General features: G+C 40.9%; 1 protein-coding gene across 2 annotated transcripts in view; it reads right to left on the bottom strand.

Moving 5' to 3' along the window:
* Nucleotides 1-10213: 10213 nt before the first annotated feature.
* The window catches only part of limk1a (LIM domain kinase 1a), a 67771-nt gene continuing 59682 nt past the window's right edge, over nucleotides 10214-18302 (bottom strand). For both annotated transcript variants that reach the window (XM_043718681.1, XM_043718682.1), the window contains 2 exons: nucleotides 17301-17458; nucleotides 10214-15947 (listed from right to left, as the gene is read on the bottom strand). In XM_043718681.1, coding sequence (XP_043574616.1) covers nucleotides 15797-15947; nucleotides 17301-17458 — 309 coding nt within the window. In that variant the 3' untranslated portion in view covers nucleotides 10214-15796. The remainder of the gene's footprint in view (nucleotides 15948-17300; nucleotides 17459-18302) is intronic.

Below are 18302 nucleotides of genomic sequence, written 5' to 3'. Positions count from 1 at the left end.
GGCTGCTTTGTCCTGAATGGTGTGAAGCTTCTTGAGTGTTGTTGGAGCTGCACCCATCCAGACAAGTGGGGAATATTCCATGACACTCCTGACTTGTGTCTTGGGGATGGTGGACAGGGTTTGGGTGAGTTACTCCCTGCAGTATTCCCAGTCTCTGACCTGCTCTGTGTTTATGTGGTGAGTCCAATTGAGTTTCTGTTCAATGATAACCCCCAGAATGTTGATAGTGGGGGAGTTCAGTGGTGGTAACATGGTTGAATGTCAAGGGGCAGTGGTTAAATTGTATCTTATTGGTGAGAGTCATAGACTGGTATTTGTGTGGCTCGATTGTTACTTGCCACTTATCAACCCAAGCATGGATATTGTCCAAATCTTGTTGCATTTGAACATGGACTGTTTCACTGTCTGAGGAGTCACAAATGGTGCTGAACATTGTGCAATCATCAGCGAACATCCCTACTTCTGACCATAATATGGAGATGAGCAGCTGAAGATGGTTCAGCCTGGGATACTACCCTGAGGAACTCCAGCAGAGATCATCTGGAGCTGAGATGATTGACCTCCAACAACCACAACCGTTGTCCTTTGTGTCATGTATGACTCCAACCACCTGAGAGTTTTGCCCTCTATAACCGTCTATTCCAGTTTTGCTAGGTTTCCGCGATGCGACGTTCTGTCAAATGCAGCTTTGATGTCAAGGGCTGCCACCGTGCTGCCCTAATATAAATGACCTTATAGAGGTTTATAAAATCATGAGGGGCATGGATAGGATAAACAGACAAAGTCTATTCCCTGGGGTGGGGCAGTCCAGAACTAGAGGGCATATGTTTAGGGTGAGAGGGGAAAGATATAAAAGAGACCTAAGGTTTTTTCACGGAGGGTGCTACGTGTATGGAATGAGTCGTCAGGGGATGTTGTGGAGGCTAGTACAATTGCAACATTTAAAAGGCATCTGGATTGATATATGAATAGAAAAGGTTTGGAGGGATATGGGCCAAGTGCTAGCAGGTGTGACTAGATTGGGTTGGGATATCTGGTCAACATGGATGAGTTGGCTGAAGGGTCTGTTTCCGTGCAGTACATCTCTATGACTCTATAACTCTATGCTGTATGACTGTATGGCTCTATAGCACAGTGATGCCACACAACATGCTGGAGGTTATTCTCAGTGTGAAGGCGGGACTTCATCTTGACAAGGATTGTGTGATGGTCACTCTTATCACAACGGTCATGAATAGATGCATCTGCAACTGGCAGATTGGTAAGGATGAGGTCAAGTATGTTTTTCCCTCTTGTTGGTTCCCTCAGCACCTGCCGCAGACCAGTCTAGCAGTTATGTCCTTTAGGACCCAACTAGCTCAATCAGTAGTATTGCTGCTGTGCCATTCTTGGTGATGGACAACATCCCACCCAGAGTATAGCTTGTGCCCTTGTCATTCTCAGTGCTTCCTCCAAGTGTTGTTGAACATGGAGGAGTACTGATTCATCAGCTGAGGGAGGACGGTATGTGGTGATCACCAACAGGTTTCCTTGTCCATGTTTAATGTGAAGCCAGGAGACTTCATGGGGTCCAAAGTCAATGTTGAGGACTCTCATGGCAACTCCCTCCTGACTGTATACCACTGTGTTGCGACTGGGTCTGTCTTGCAGATGGGACAGGAAATATACAGGGATGTTGACAATGGCGTCAGGACATTGTCTGCAAGGTGTGATTCTGTATGACTATATCAGGCTGCAGACTGTTGCTTGACTAGTCTGAGAGACCGTTTTGACACTGTTTCCCAGTAAGGAGGACTTTTCAGGGTCAACAGGACTGTTTCTGCCATTGTGTTTTCCAGTGCCTAGTGATGCCAGGTGATCCATCCAGTTTCATTTTCTTTGAGTGTTTGTAGCAACTGAGGATGGCTTGGTGGCTCAATGGTTAGCACTGCTGCCTCACATCAGGGACCCGGGTTCAATTCGAGTCTCGGGCAACTGTCTGTGTGGAGTTTGCACATTCTCCCTATGTCTGCACATGCATCCTACGGTTTCCTCCCACAGTCCAAAGATTGCAGGTTAGGTGAATTGGCTATGCTAAATTGCCCATAGTGTTCAGGGATGTGTAGGTTAGGTGCATTAGTCAGAAAGAAGTATAAGATAGGGGAATGGGGCTGGGTGGATTGCTGTTCGGGGGGTTGGGTGTGGACTTGTTGGGCCGAAGGGCCAATTTCCACACTGTAGGGGTTCTATGAATTGCAATGAGTGTGGAGTCACATATAAGCCAGACCAGGTGAGGATGGCAGATTTCCTTCTCTGAGGCCATTGGTGAACCAGATGGATTTTTCTGACAATTGATAGTGATTTCATTGTCATCAGTACATTCTTCATTCCACAGTTTTTTTATTGGTTTGGCAGGATTCAAACCCAGGCCGCTAGAGCATTAGCGATAATACCACTAGGCCATCGCCTTCCCTTGTACTCGTCGTGGAATTCACTTGCTCCCAACTGTCGATACGTGATATATTCCTTCTCCTTGTTCTTGACCAGAGCTTCAAATTCTCTAGTCATCCAGCTTTTCCTATACCTACGAGCCTTGCCCTTCACACTAACAGGAAGATATTGTCTTTGAATTCTCGGTATCTCATTCTTAAAGGCCTCTCACTTACCAACTGTCACTTGACCTTTGAATAGCCAATCAACTTTTGAAAGTTCCTATCTAATACTGTCAAAATTGGCCTTACTCCAATTTGGAATTTTAACTTTTTGATCAGTTTTATCCTTTTCCATAACTAATTTAAAACTAATTGACTTATAATCATTTGCCCCAGAGTGGTCCCTCAGTGACACCGCAGTGACCTTCCTGCCTTATTTCCCAACAGAAGGTCAAGAATTGCTCCTTCTCTAGTAGGTAGATCCACATATTGAATAAGAAAGTTTTCTTGTACACACTTAAATTCCTCCCTATCCAAGCCTTTCGCACCATAACTGTCCCAGACTATCTTTAGAAAGTTAAAATCCTCTATCATTACAACCCTATTTGACTTTCAGATATTAGAAATCTCCATACATATTTACTTCTCAATTTTCTGCTGACTATTGGGAGGCCAATAGTACAATCCCAACAACGTGATCATCCCTTTGTTATTTTTTAAGTTCCACCCATATATCTTAATTGGACCATCTTCCAAGAATATCCTCCCCAAATAACATTCTCCCTAATAATAAAATGTCACTCCCCCTCCTCTCTTGCCCCCATTCTATAACATATATACCCTGGAACATTAAGCTGCTGGTCCTGTCCATCCCTGAGCCATATTTCGGTAATAGCCATGAATAGGGGCAGCATGGTGGCGGAGTAGTCAGCACTGCTGCCTCTCAGCACTAGGGACTCCGGTTCGATTCCAGCCTTGGGCAACTGTGTGGAGTTTGCACATTCTCCCTGTGTCTGCATGGGTTTCCTCTGGGTGCTCCAGTTTCCTCCCACAGTCCAAAGATGTACAGGCTAGGTGGTTTAACCATTGGAAATGCAGCGTTATGGGGAGAGGGGTGGGATGTCCTTCAAAGGAGAGGCATGGACTTGATGAGCCAAATGGCCTACACCTGCACTTTTGGGATTCTATGATATCGCAGTCCCATGTTCCCAACCATACCCTAAGATCACCTATCTTATCTCTTGATCTGAAGTTTATGTCTTACCTCATTCTCTGCCAAGTTCTTGCCTGCCTTGACTATTTGACTTGCTCTCCTTATCCACAGTAACAGCCCTGGCCTTTTCTCACTATCACTTTGGTCCCTCTCCACCCTCCTACTAGTTTAAAGGCTCCCAAGTAACGTGAGCAAATTTGCCTGCAAGGATATTGTCCCCTTCAATTTCAAGTGGAATCCGTCCCGCTTATACAGGTCATTTCTATCCCTGAAGACATCCCAATGATCGGTAAAACGGAATCATTGCCCCCTGCACTAGTGCCTCAGTCATGCATTCATCAGGTCTATCCTCCTACTCTCACTAGACTTGGCACAAAGAATAATCCAGATATTACTATCCTCAAGGATAGTAATATCCTTTTTAATCTCCTGCCTAATTTCCTATATTCTTTCTTCAGAACCTCATCCCCTTCTCTTCCTGCGTCGTTGGTACCAACATGAACAACTCTCCCCTTTCAGAACATTCTGTACCCTCTCCGACATCATTGACCCTGGCACCAGGGAGGCAAACCACCATCTTAATGCCTCGCTGACAGCCACAGGAACATCTGACTGTGCCTCAGTTTAAGAGAGTCCCTATTACAATTGATCACTTGGAACCTGACATACCCCTCATTACGGTAAAGCCAGTCACACTACAGTGCTATACTGCCCTAAGAGGCCATGCCCTCACAGTATTCAAAACAGAATACCTGTTGAGATGGGGACTGCCACAGCAGACTCCTGCACTACCTGGCTACCTCTCCTACCATTTCTACACTGTATCTGCAATGTCTCCACCTTCTTGAAACTACGCTCAATCACATCTCTTTGCTCTTGTAAACTCTTCTAACTGCCACTCCACGTGATCAATGTGGTGCGATAAGATTCTCAAAACATACTTCCTGCGCACATAGACTCCAGGATCACTCAAAATCTCCCTGCTCACCCACATCCACAGAAAGAACACATGACCATGGTAAAAATAATTTTTGCCCCTTTTAAAAAAAAATCTACAGACCCGGAAATTACTACACACTTTGCTCAAAACGGTGTTAGCACAGTCTTACTGCTCAAGGGTAACAATACCAGTCATTAATGTTAAAATTCAATCAAGAGACAAATCACCACATTTTTAAAAAATGCCCTCACCTTACTCACTGTTATAGATTTACACACACAAAAAGATTTAAAAGTTTTATAAGTCTTAAAATCGAACACTTAGCTGATCAAGCTCAAAAACTAATAGTTTTAGGCAGTGATTTTCTTTTCTAAATCAATGACAACTCGGCGGCGTCTCATTGAAGCTGGATATTAGACCTCCTGCGTCAGCTATGAAATTTCACTGCTTGTTTGTTGTTTTAGTGCAAGTCGATCTCCAGAGCCCCTGTGCAATTTCTCGGTCTGACAGCTGGGAAACTGCACTTGGTTAGCTGCTTCATGTAAAGTTGAGCCTTATGCAACCCCGGCCTTGCCATGTGGTTTCTCTCCTGAAACACCCTCTCCTTCGAGAGTTTTAAGGTATCTTTGTTTTTGATATTTTTTTTCAAAAATGTAAGCTTTCAAAACAAATGCAAATTGTAAAAACAGCAATTACTGCTCCAAGGTAGGAAATTCAGCTGAGCACTGAAAAAGCCTCAAAGCCAAGAGCAGCTCTCACAGCCACAATCCTCACCCATTCACCAGTCAGTTTCTTTTAAAACACAAAGGTGATTAAATCCCCTGGACCTGATCAGATATTTCCCAAAACTTGTGGGAAGCTAAGGAAGTGTTCACTGGGCCTCTTGCTAAGATATCGATAGCCACAGCTAAGCTGCTGGAAGACTGGAGGTTGGCCAATGTGGTGCCATTACTTAAGAAAGGTTGGAAGAAAAAGCCAGGGAACTGTAGACAGTGAGCCTTATCTCAGTGGTGCATAAGTTGTTGGTAGGAATATGAAGGACAGGATTTCTATGCAATTGGAAAAGCTAGGTCTGGTTAGGAATAGTCAACCTGGCTCTGTGCATAGGAAATCATGTCTCACTGACTTGAGTTTTTTTTGGAAAGAGGTGACAAGGAAGATTAATGAAGGTAGAACAGTAGGCATTGCTGAAGTCCGTATGGCCGTGTTCAATAATGTTGTGCAGAGTAGACTGGTTAGTAAGATCATGTGGGATCCAGGGGGAACTAGCCAATTAGATATAAAATTGGTTTGATGGTAGGAGACACAGGGTGGTGGTGGAGTGATTTTTTTAGACTGGAGGCCTGTGACCAGTAGTACGCCACAAGGATCAGTACTGGGTCTAATGCTTTTCATCATTTAAAGAAGTAATGTGAATATGAATATAGGACGTATAGTTAATAGATTTGCACATTACACCAAAATAGTTGGTGTACTGGACAGGGAACAATGTTATCTTAGAGTACAATGGAATCTTGATCAGATGGGCCAACAGATCAAAGAGTGGCAGATGGAGTTTAATTTAGATAAACGAGAGGTATTGCATTTTGGTAAGGCAAATCAGGGTGGGACTTTTACAGCTAATGGTAGGGTCCCAGGGAATGTTGCTGAACAAAGAGGTCTATGGTGCAGGTGCATAGGTATCCTTGAAAATGAAGTGGCAGGTAGACAGGGTGGTGAAGGTGGCATTGGCATACTTGCCTTCATTGGTCAGTGCATTGAGTATAGGAGTTGAGATGTCATATTGCAGCTGTACAGACATCATAGAGGCCACTTTTAGAAAACTGTGTGCAAGTTTGGTTGCCCTTCTACAGGATGAATATTGTTAAACTTGAGAGGGTGCAGAAAAGATTTACAAGGATGATGCTGGGACTGGAGGGTTTGAGCTGTAAGGAGAGGTTTATAGCTTGGAGCTTTTCTCCACCTGGAGTGTCAGAAGCTGAGGGGTGACCTTATAAAGGTTTATAGGGTATAGATAGGGTGAATAACCAAGGTCTTTTTCCTAGGTGGAGACTTGGGTTTAAGGTGAGGGGAAAAGTTTTAAAAAAGACCAGAGGAGTAAAGTTTTCACACAGAAGGTGGTGCATGTGTGGAATGAGCTGCCAGAGGAAGTGGTAGAGGCTGTTACAATTACAGCATTTAAAAGGCATCTGGATGGGTATATGAATAGAAAAGTTTTAGAGGGATATGGGCCAAATGCTGGAAATTGGGACAAGGTCAGATTGGGATGTCTGGTCGGCGCAGCTGAGTTGGAGCAAAGGGTCTGTTTCCATGCTGTATGACTGTACGACTCTTAAATGTTTCAGTAAAGCAGCCTAAACAAAGACACTGTGTGTACTTTGTTAACTTCCAAACTAAGAAGGAAGGAGTTGATTGTATCTGTTCCATTGCTATAGGAACTAAAACACTGTTTTCAAACAATAAGTTACACAGCTTTAATTAAACCCAGATGCTAAAAGTCTTGGTTGAGTTATTTATTATGTTACATGTGCTCATTTAAAGCTGGCTGAATTTTCCCTACTTGGCCCAGCACTCTATCAACCTATTCTCATTGCCATCCTGACTGAGATTAGTTTGTTCATCTGGGCTGACTGGAGAGGGAAGATTTTATAATGATAAGGAGCATTGGGACTGTACTTCATACTTAGCTTGTTTACAAATACCATGGCTCCAGACTGGTTATTAAAACACTTTCTGTTGCACACCCCCACCCTTATTTAGTCACAGCCCCTGTTTGAAGCAGACCAGTTGTTACTGAGACCCTATCCATATTGCCCTAGGCTATGCAGAATAAAACTCTGAATATGATATCACCTCATGTTCCAATGAACTTAGGCTTCTGGCTACTACACAAAGCTCTGCAGGAACTAAAAACTGTCCTCAGAACTGTTCGGAAACCTCTCTCTCACAATGAAACAGTGATGGCAATTCCTAGCTTCATTGCCTTCTGCCTCAGATGCAAAACCGTACATGTGGAAAGTAGCTGATAAAACAGTAACCCGGCAGATGCTGATTCCTAGTTCGCTAACAACATCTACCAAAAATTAAATTAAATTTGCTAGTAATTGATTTCATTGGTTAACCATTCTAAATTCTTGACAGCTCAATTTCTTGTATACGGTATACACACACACATACATATCACCAATTACTAGCTGAATCAATCACAAGAGACCCCATTCACTGATCTTTACTGAATGTCCTGAGGTTCTATTCATTTTCTTAAATCTATTTGGAAGTTTTATTATGAATTTTAAAACTGGTTCATATAAATACTTCAACTTTATGATTGAATGTGGTATTGGCCCAGACATGCTAGTTAGTTCACTCATTTCCTCCCATGTTTAGTTTAAGAGCCAGGAAGCAGTTTCAGGGCCTAGTTTCATTTTGAAACTGAATTGCTTTTGGTATTTGCCATTGTAGACTTGAAGCTCAATATGAAAACTCCATCTGAGTTCTAATCACAATTTGCTGACTTGTTGCTAAGATGTTTCGTGATCCTGTAAACAATACTTTTTAAACATGCTTAATTCTAATTTTTTTTTGTGGCTCAACTTGTTAAATAGTAGAAAGCACATTTCTGAAAAAAAAAACTGCTTTAAATTAAAATCAATAGGAATTATTTATATTATTAGTGTTTCATCCCTTTGACATTTAATACAGTCATTTAATTTGTTTTTTTAAACCCCAGTTTATTTAATTTCGGTAAACTTGACGGTGCCTCTCCCAATTTGATGAATGTATTCCCTACCCAAGCAGCTCACACATGAAAACTATGGTACAATGTCTAACATTAAACATTGCTATTCTTTGCTATTAACCACTACCAAATCTGCTTAACATCCCCCACATTTTCATATATATCATTTATATATACAGCAAACAATAAGGGTCCCAGTACTGATCCTTGTGGTACACCACTGGACATCGGCTTCCAGTCACTCAAAACAGTCTTCTACCACTATCCTTTGTTAGCCAGTTTCTGATCCATCTCACCAAGATTCTATCAATGTTTTAACGTTCTCATGCAGGACCTCGTCAAGAGCTTTGCTAAATTCTATATAAACAACATCAACTGAACTTGATCACAATTTCAAAAAGTTCTAATGTATTTGTTTGGCATGACCTTCCTCGGACAAAGCTATACAGACTATCCCAAATTAATCTATACCTTTGCAAGTGGTTATTCAGAATTTTCTCCAATAGTTTGCCTTACACTGATGGAGACTCACCAGTCTGTAATTTCCTGGTCTATCTTTACCATCATTAAAAAGTGAAACCACATTAGCTGTCCTCCAGTCCTCTAGCAACTCTCCTGTGGCCAGAGAGAGATTAAAAATTTGTTTCAGGGTCCCTGAAATTTCTTGCCACACCTCCCCCAGCAGCCTGAGATAAAATCTCTAGCCCAGATGAATTGTATCTATTTTTAAACCCCACACAGCCTGCAATACCTTCCCCATTTTCTATATCTAACAATGCAAGCTCCTCACAGTCCCTGAAATCCATATCGACATCTCCTTTTCCAGAGTGAAAGCCAAAGAGAAGTATTCATTCATAACACTTCTAATATCCTGCAACTTCACACACAGGTTGCCCCCTTGGTCCCTTCTCCTAATGGGCATTGGCCTCCAATCACTCAAACAACTTTCTGCCACTTTGTCCAGTTCCTAAGCCAGTTTCTGGTCCATCTCTCACAATTTCCCTGAATTCCATATGCTTTGACCTTCTCAGTTATTTCCCCATGTGGGACCTTGTCAAAAGCGTGGCTAAAATTCATATGAATGACACAAACCGAACTTACCTCATCATGCCCCCCCCACATTAATGACCTTTAAAATACAGTCACTGTTTTATTGATGGTAAAGCATCTTTTCTTATCTCATTCCACCCACATTGTGGTTATGTCCACTTTTTGAAAACTGAAAAAAAGATTACTGTTATAAAATTCTAGTCATTGCACAAATAACTGAATTAATGAATATTAATGTACAAATTTTCTAATAATTCAATGGGGAGGTGAGAGGAAGACTACAATCCTATTTTGGAACTATTCCCCTCCATTTTTCACCACCAGAGGATGCTCTTTAATCATATGTGCTAAATATTAATGATGGAACTGAATATATCTGCATTGTTTGTTTATATTGTGGCTTTTTTTTTGCTGGACCTTTCTAAGCAAAGTTTGCAGAATGTGCATTCAGGTCAAGTATAGGACAGCCAAATTTAAAACCCAGGACTAGAATACTTTCCACTTTGGATATCCCATGTCAGTGTTAAGTAACGGCTCGTTATTAGGTTTAATGAAGTTCCTTCTACTCTACCCCATGTGCGCCTCAGCCCAAAGCTAAAAAGACTCTTCAGAGAATATGGCTTTGCTTATTGTTTTCTTCTTTGTCTCATTGAGAGCTAAAGTTCCACACTTGTTTATTATCTGGTTATAAATGAGGGCTGAAGTGATCTTCCAAATAATCATTCTTGGTAATAGATTTAAGATTTGCAAATTCACTCATGCTCACAATTTCCAATAGGAGGCACTGCAGATTGAACAAAATGTCTGGCAGTAAGCACCTAAAAAAAGGACACTAAAAAAAATGGTGTACAAGAGACTGGTAGAGTTACTCATTGAGATGAAGCTGGTTTTATTCAATTTTCCTGTTACAATACTTCACAGATTTGCTGTCATAGTCACCCTCCTGTGTGTGTAAAGTGCACTATGTTCACAGTTTCAAAACAAAACACTAGGAATTAAACACTGGAATGAAATGACTGAATCCACAGAAACAATAAATTAATGATAGAAAATGCAAGTTTTGACGTTGTAAACAACTTAAATCAACCACTAGTCCTTGACAGCTCTGGCTAAACAAGGCACAGATTAGTGGGGTGAGTTTCTTCAGCTTGCACTGCAGGTTTCTCAGTGCCATACCTATTCCTGTACACTTTGACAGCAGAGGCTTTGGTGTCACTCAAGTTTACAATGAATAAACGTTGCACATAATTATTGTATTATTAAGTTGTGCCTTTGAGCACAGCACTGAACAATATTATTGCATGAAGTTTAAAGGCAAAATTGGCACCAAATAGCAGAAAGCATTCCTCTACTGTTAATGAAGTTTGCACCTTGACTACTGAAGGCACCAACATCTGCCAAAAGTCCAGGCTGTCATTCCTCAGACATATGCAGGCAATGAATGCCAACAGGCTACTTAAATCACGGAAGACACTGAAATGGAGTTTAAACTTGTTCCAAGCATAGGCTCCTTGCAGCAAGAAATGCCAAATGGAACTCAGGAGCAGGAGTCCTGTTCAAATTCTTCACCATTTTCAAGCCAGACGCACTGACGCCAATCATGATTTCCAATCAGTGATTCAGTACAAATCAGGGACTGACCTCCTGGTCTGTGTGGCAGACTGTGCCAGACGTTTGTCCACTTTTACAATATTTCAGTAATTTAAATAAGTACAATATTCAAGTATACTAGTTTCTGAAGTAACTGAAGATTGCCCTTAGTTTTTAGCCCCTTTTCACTTACTTTGACCTATAATATCCAGTTTGCATTCAAAATTAATACTACATTCTAACCATGGGAGTTGACTGTAAAACTCTGGAGACTCTAAGTTTGCATTACGGAGTGCTGTTTACCCAACTGCTCACAAAAGGTCAAGTGGGCTTGGACTAAACTGCACAGGATTTGAGATTGTAGTGTTCCCTATTACACTGTGCAATCCAATCGATACTGAATTTACGTACATTTGTAAGCTGTAATGCTTTTGAGTTGCCCCTGCCCCAACATTCCCCATTGAGGACATTCCGGGCTGCAGATTCTCAGATGGAGGCAAACTTTTAGTTCACTCAAGTGTCTGCTAATCCAGGTAGATACTGCTGCCAAATTATTTGACGGTCATAGCCAATCTTGACTCTGTTTTCAACTGATGATCACAAGACTTTCAAAAAGAAACATTCTAAACTGATACATTGGCTTAGTTCCAATGGATTAGGTAATGAGGCATAGATCTAGTAAATGAAACTGGTCCAAAATGGTTCATTATCAATATCCATACTGCATTTATCTTAATGATCGCAACTCTGCCTCCATTAAAATGAAAACATTTAAATCAGAATGTCAGAACAAAAACCTAATGTTCCTTACTGTTAATGTACAAAGTTAACAATTTCAGTTTTTAACCTACATTTGTAAACTAGCGAATATTTTTAGAGCAGTTGAGTTGGATATTACCGTCTATACAGTATATATTGCAACATTTGTCTTCAAACTTAGTGAAGACAGATGCATGGCTACAATAGTGATAAATAGAGTCAGCCACTTGATTACAAGGGCTGTTACTAAGTGCAAAATGTTTAAGGCCAAGCATCAGAGGAACAGTTATAAATGTTTTCCTCACAGGAGCCCCCACATTTGTGAAGCAGCTGATGCTATACTGAAAGGTTCCAGAGCTTTCTCACAGTACACCCATGTCACTGAACTGTGAAATATTTAATGACGTGAATCCTGAGATACTTGAAAATTTCAAATAAGTTATTGATGTAACAGCTCTTCATTAAGTCAGCAGTGCATGGAATATGCAATGCTAATTTTCTAAACACCAGCTGACAGATCACAGGTCAGCGTACGGACAAGAGATGTCAATATTTTCTTGCCTTGTAAAATTAGAGTGGCAACTCTCCAGTTCAATCTACATAGTAAATATGGTTATGGCTTGAGCCCTAATCACTCCTTTTAAATTTATGCAAGCTGCAAATCTTTCTGAAGTCAACAGACAGCACCACTCAGCAGTGATGTGACTAAGCCCAAGGGCATCTGAAAGTCTGTCTTATGTTTAGGAAGTAACCTTATACATGTGATGTGATTCGAATGGTCATATTCAAAATTCCTTGCTCTGTTGGGTTCTGAAGAGGAGCAGAAAGAAAGGACTAATGATTTAACTGCTCATTAGTCTTAACATTACAGAACCTAATATTCAGCAGCTCCTGTCTGATATAAAAGGCAGGTTCCAAACACTTCCTACGGATGGGTGGCCTAAAGTTGACTAACACTTAGGTCCTCAGCTAATGGTATACAAAGTAGATGGAAAAGTCAATGCTGCAATCATTTAGTTAGCTGAAGAATCAAAAACAAATTAGAATTCTGAGTCAGACTCACTCAATCTCACTGAATCTTCAACGTATTGTGGAATGGAAAAGGGCTATTAGTGCTTGGAATGGAAGACTGGCTACCAAATGTCAGCTTAAGTGTCAGGTACAGGATAGTCTTGATGCAAAGTAAAGCTTACAGTCTCTCCCCCTCCACTCCCCAGCAGTAGTCCATTATCAACCATGTCAGGTACAACATAGGCCAGATGCAAAGTTAAGATCCCCACATACATCTCCCACCATGTGTCTCATTCCAATCTCTGCAGAGAACAGTCTTGCTCAGTTGAATTGTTACACCATTTTTCCCAATTCATATACGAGCCAGAGTGGAATCATTATTCGGGTCAGTTTTGAGCAGTCAGAATCAGAGTTTAGTTGCAATAAAGGTTTCTGCAAACAAGATGCTCAACTCCTCAGCCTTGGGTTGGTGAACACCCAAATTCCAAAAGGTGGAAGAACATCTGACATTGCATTACTGAGATCTTGAAATTCAACTTCCAGATTTGTGCCCAAAGTGACTAGTGAGTGCACTTGGCACCAGTAACAGTGAGTATTCTTTGTTCACTAAGTAGACACCAGGATACAAACAGAAGAGAGGCAAAATGAAGAGGGAGGGAGGGAAAAAGCAGAAAAGCAGTTGGCCTGAAAGTTCAAATAAATGCAATCTGCAATAATGCAGATGTAAATGTGATGTAGAGAAGTAAAAAAACAAATATCTGAAGAGTCTAACAAGCACAAATAAGCAAATGACAGAGCAGAAATATTAACAAGGAGGAATTAAAACAAGAGAAATGTTAAGTGCATGCATGTGATGATACTAGGCAACCACTGGTGTTGCAGTGAGGGTTACCACCTGTGAAAATATTTGAAGGATATTCTACATTCTTATGCAGGGCCTTTAGGCCTGAAACCAGACTTAAACTGGAGGTAGAAACTATTTACTTCACCATGGAGTTCATCCTAGTTTACAGGTTATGTGGTCGCAGCCATCAAATTGCCTCATGCCAATCCCATTGCCGTCATGAACCAAATTTGCTGCAGATGGTGGTCCTGTCCCAAGTAGGCTTGGGCAGAAAAGCAAGGCCTGGCCAAGCAGCCAGTGTTTTCAGTTGTGGAAGGGTCCCAAAGAATTTCCCAATGATTATACTAAAGTCCTCTGTGTTTGAGGTTTGTGCATTTGGCTCTGCAGAGATTCAGGTCCACATCCAATTAGAATTCACAGTAACACAATGAGCAAGAAGCAGATGAAAGTTTGCCAAGAAACATAATGGACTGGAAGTTTAGTTGTTACATCCCTGTTTTTGAAGGATTAATACCCAAACCTAGGGACCTGAGGAAAAGCAGTGATTGCATGTTGGATATTAAGAATTGATTTGGATCTATATATTATGTCTATTTGAATCTGACTTCACAATATTTACAAGGGTTATCCTGTTAGGTGGTGTTGAGATGCTTCAAAGAGAAAAGGCAAAATGAGTGGGGGGGGGGGGGGACAACATGGTCACCTCAGGTGATGAGAGATAGGGGAAAGAGAAGGGAGGAGGGTTTCAGAATAAAACCAGAAGATTAAAAAAATTGTTAACTCACCATCAACTCAAAATGCAGATCTTGGAAATCTTACAATTTATCACTAAGATTGTCAAGAATGTTCCAGACTAATAAAAAAAGGACTGGAACTGGAATGTCCAAATCAGGAAACATGCATGGAGCAACATTAATGTGCAACACCAATAAATAATTAAGTGTGTGCTACAGATTGATGAGAATAAAAAAAAAGGATGCTACTACAGACCTCTCCTGAAAATAACTGGAGAGCCACCAAATAAATGCATAGTTCAAATATGGTTCTTGCACAAGCGCTTGCATATCAGATAATGGGGCCTTATATTTCTGTTAAAAAAAGTAAAATGCGTTTTGGTTGAGGCCAAAGATGCTGAACAGTAAACAAATGGAGAGGCTAAAAGAGACTCAATCTGAGCAGGTTCTCAAGAATTAGATACAATGTTTGATTCAAATACAGTAATCCATGTTGGCAGCTCCTGAAATTATAGTGGCGTCATTTTGAAATTTTTTAATCCAATAACCGATTTCTCATTCCATTAAAAGAAATGAGGAATCTTAATTGAGCAGCACTTCAATTCATGCCACACATCTATAAACCCTGATAAAATAAATTAATGTGAGACCCCAGCCCTGAACCTTCCCCTCAGATCAAGGAGCTTGTCAACATGATAGGGTGCAAGTGTTGTCTGAAATTTCAGTGATTTCTCCTGTCACCGAAGTATCCAAATTGGAATGAACTACATAAAATAATTTGTCTTTTCCTACTGGATATATAAACCAGTTTTCACTTTTGTGCTCACTGAGATAAGGGACATTAGTGCTTGGAATGTAAAGTTATCATTTCGGTTCATGCTGTCTACCACACAGATTCAACTCAGATGCAGAATTTGCCAGGTGTAGGCTAAAATTGCTCCATTCTCCCGACCCTAAACAACTGAAAAAGATAAAAAAAAACTTTCTAAAATCATACAACCACTCTGTGCTGCCAGTACTAGTGACATTGCTAAGTTGGAGGCAGTTTTCTACTGAGGGTGCAGCCTATTTGGAGCTGGACAGCACTAATCAAATGCCCTTCATACATTACCAAAGCAAGGTTCTTCTGTATCCAGACTTTGAGCAGGAACCCTACGCTGCCACTAACTGCAGGCATTTAGTTATCTACAAATCACATGTAAGGTGCATGGGCACTGAGTTAACAAGAGCATCATTGTGGACATAACCACTTACACCAATACCCGATAAACTGCCATGTCCTTCCTGTATCCAACTGGAGGCGACCAGCTATTTACATGAGTTGAGTCTTGTCCAGTGAAATGTTAAAGCAGAAGGGTCTACCCGCAGGATTATGAACAGTACAGTGGAGTACTGGTAGGTTTGATTGTGCCCAGAACGCTGATGAAATGGGAGATTACGTGAAGGTGGTTAGCTGAACATCAGCATGCTTGTAGACTATACTGTAATGGTTCAGCTGGACCAGCTCACATGGCTTCCAGAAGCTTCTCTTTGCTTCTTGAATGGTTCTGGAAGAAGGAATGATTGATCTGTTCCAGGTCAGAGGTGAGAGCAAGATGCATCTCCACATGCAGTTTCAGAACTAATAACCACTGTTCCAGCTTCATAAAGGATGGTCTATGGAAAACAAAAAACAGCATTAGGAATGGCATAATGGACAGTACAGTGGGCTCTCTAGATCTTGTAGTAGTAGAGTTGAAATATATGACTTGAGTGAAGCAACAAACACTTAACTCTACCCACTCACTGGAGAGGGGGAGCACCAGCTTGATTGAACACCAAGGTGATTGTCAAACCTCTTTTCACTCCTCCCAACTGCATTTGTTTGAAAAAAAATGTCAAACTTGCCTAGCATCATTATGTATATCCTGGAAGTTGCTGACTTCAAATGCAAGTGGTCACTCCCAAAATTACCTGGTGAATGATCAATCTGAAACCATTTGTAGTGGTTAGAAGGAAAGGATGATCCAGTGAAAGACAGCAAAATGAGAAAATAAAACTATACTTCTGCAAAAATTCATTGCCACAATGCTATGTACTTAATGCAAATATAAAAACTAGCCAAAGATATTAACTTGTTAAAAAAAAAACTTTTTACTCAAACATTGCACCAGTGTGCAGTGTCCTTATTGTAATGTATTTACCAGACAGAAACAGGCTGTTGGCCCAGAATACTCATACCATTGATTAAATTAAAGAAAACTCACCAAAAATATCAGCGCTAATGATGTTAATGTTAAATGCTTAGAGACACCAAGGCAGTCATGCAATCAGAAATAACAACGCTATACACCACATCAACAGCCAATATTATTAAATTAGTGCACTGTGCCTTTTTTTTTTAAACCCCAACTATCAGGTCTGAACCGGTTGCAGATTAATGGGCAGATATGGATCATTAATAAGGTTACAGTTACTCTACGATCAACATGGCAGAGGGTACACTAGATGATTTCTTGTCCAGAAATTCCTATGGGTAGCACTGATGTTCAGAATACTGTTCCATATTATTCATTAGATGCTGCGCATGTCTTTGTACTGATCACAAGACCTTTTAGGAGAAAGTGAGGACTGCAGATGCTGGAGATCAGAGCTGAAAATGTGTTGCTGGAAAAGCGCAGCAGGTCAGGCAGCATCCAAGGAGCAGGAGAATCGACGTTTCGGGCATGAGCCTTCCTGAAGAAGGGCTCATGCCTGAAACGTTGATTCTCCTGCTCCTTGGATGCTGCCTGACCGGCTGCACTTTTCCAGCAACACATTTTCAGCACAAGACCTTTTAGGCAACTTCAGAGTCAAATCAAACTCAAGCAGCTGATCGGCAGTATCACTGAAACCCATCCAAATTCTGAAAGTACTCAGTCAGCTAACACTTTCATCCATTTATTTTAGATTTCCAGCATCTACAGTATTGTCCTCTTGTATTAGCCTTTCCATGTCAAATCTTGCTCTGAAAACTTGTGGCAGACTTACCTCTTTTCTGGATCCAAGTCACAGCACATAACTGCAATTGGGAAAAAGGCAGCTGGACATTCCTCTGGACAGTATCGATCCAAGAAAACAGGGACATTCAATCCAAAATCTGTTGTCCTGGGCAGGTAATCTGGGTCTGCATTTACTCTACCAATCAGCTGGAAGTCAAACAAAACAGTGTATTATAAGGAAAGCTGACATTAGTTTAACGAGGTGACAATGCCCCTGCCTCACCCTCAAGACTGTTCACAATATCAGGTATGGTGCTCACTGCTTCATCACACAAATCTCTCAGTTTACAGATTATGTCTCTAACAGCTCTAAAACTAATGGAGCTCTTTGAGTAACTGAGTTTTGGGCCTAATGTTAACCCTGTGCAAATGAAAGAATTCTAAAGGCTTAAAATCTTGTGCAGTCAAGAGAAAATTGCAGTTCGGGGATGTACAATTTTAGGAATAATTTATGTCTAAATGCAGTCACTAGGACTGTTCACATTTGTGATAGTTTGTGTATATGACGTCCTCTGTACTTTATTTACTTGACTGGTCGGAAGCTGGTAGTACAAATATAGGTGAAACCTTTCTAAAACAAAAGAACTGCAGATGCTGGAAATCAGAAATAAAAACAGAAATTGCTGAAAACACTTAGCAGGTCTGGCAGCACTAGGAGAGAAAGCAGTTGATGTTTTGGGTCCAGTAACCCTCCTTCAGAACAGTGTTCTGAATATAAAATAATCAACAAATACCAGGTGAGACTAAATCAAGCAAATATTGTGGAAGAAAAAAAAAGAAAAATGAGTAGTACTGAGTTCGATCAGATGTCAGAGGTTGCTATAAATGAAGATGGGTCACTGGACTCAAAAATCCATTAACTCTGCTTTCTCTCCAGTGCTGCCAGATCTGATGAGTTTCCTGGCAATTTCTGTTTTTGAACTGCCTTGGTTGAAACAGTTTAAGTATATTGTGCTTATGAGAACTATAGTGGTGGGTTGAGATCAGTCTC

Source organism: Chiloscyllium plagiosum, chromosome 28 (assembly GCF_004010195.1).
Source record: "Chiloscyllium plagiosum isolate BGI_BamShark_2017 chromosome 28, ASM401019v2, whole genome shotgun sequence".
In the NCBI taxonomy this organism is placed as follows: Eukaryota; Metazoa; Chordata; class Chondrichthyes; order Orectolobiformes; family Hemiscylliidae; genus Chiloscyllium; species Chiloscyllium plagiosum.
Note: the sequence above shows the minus strand (reverse complement) of the source record. Positions and strands in the feature narration are given on the sequence as shown.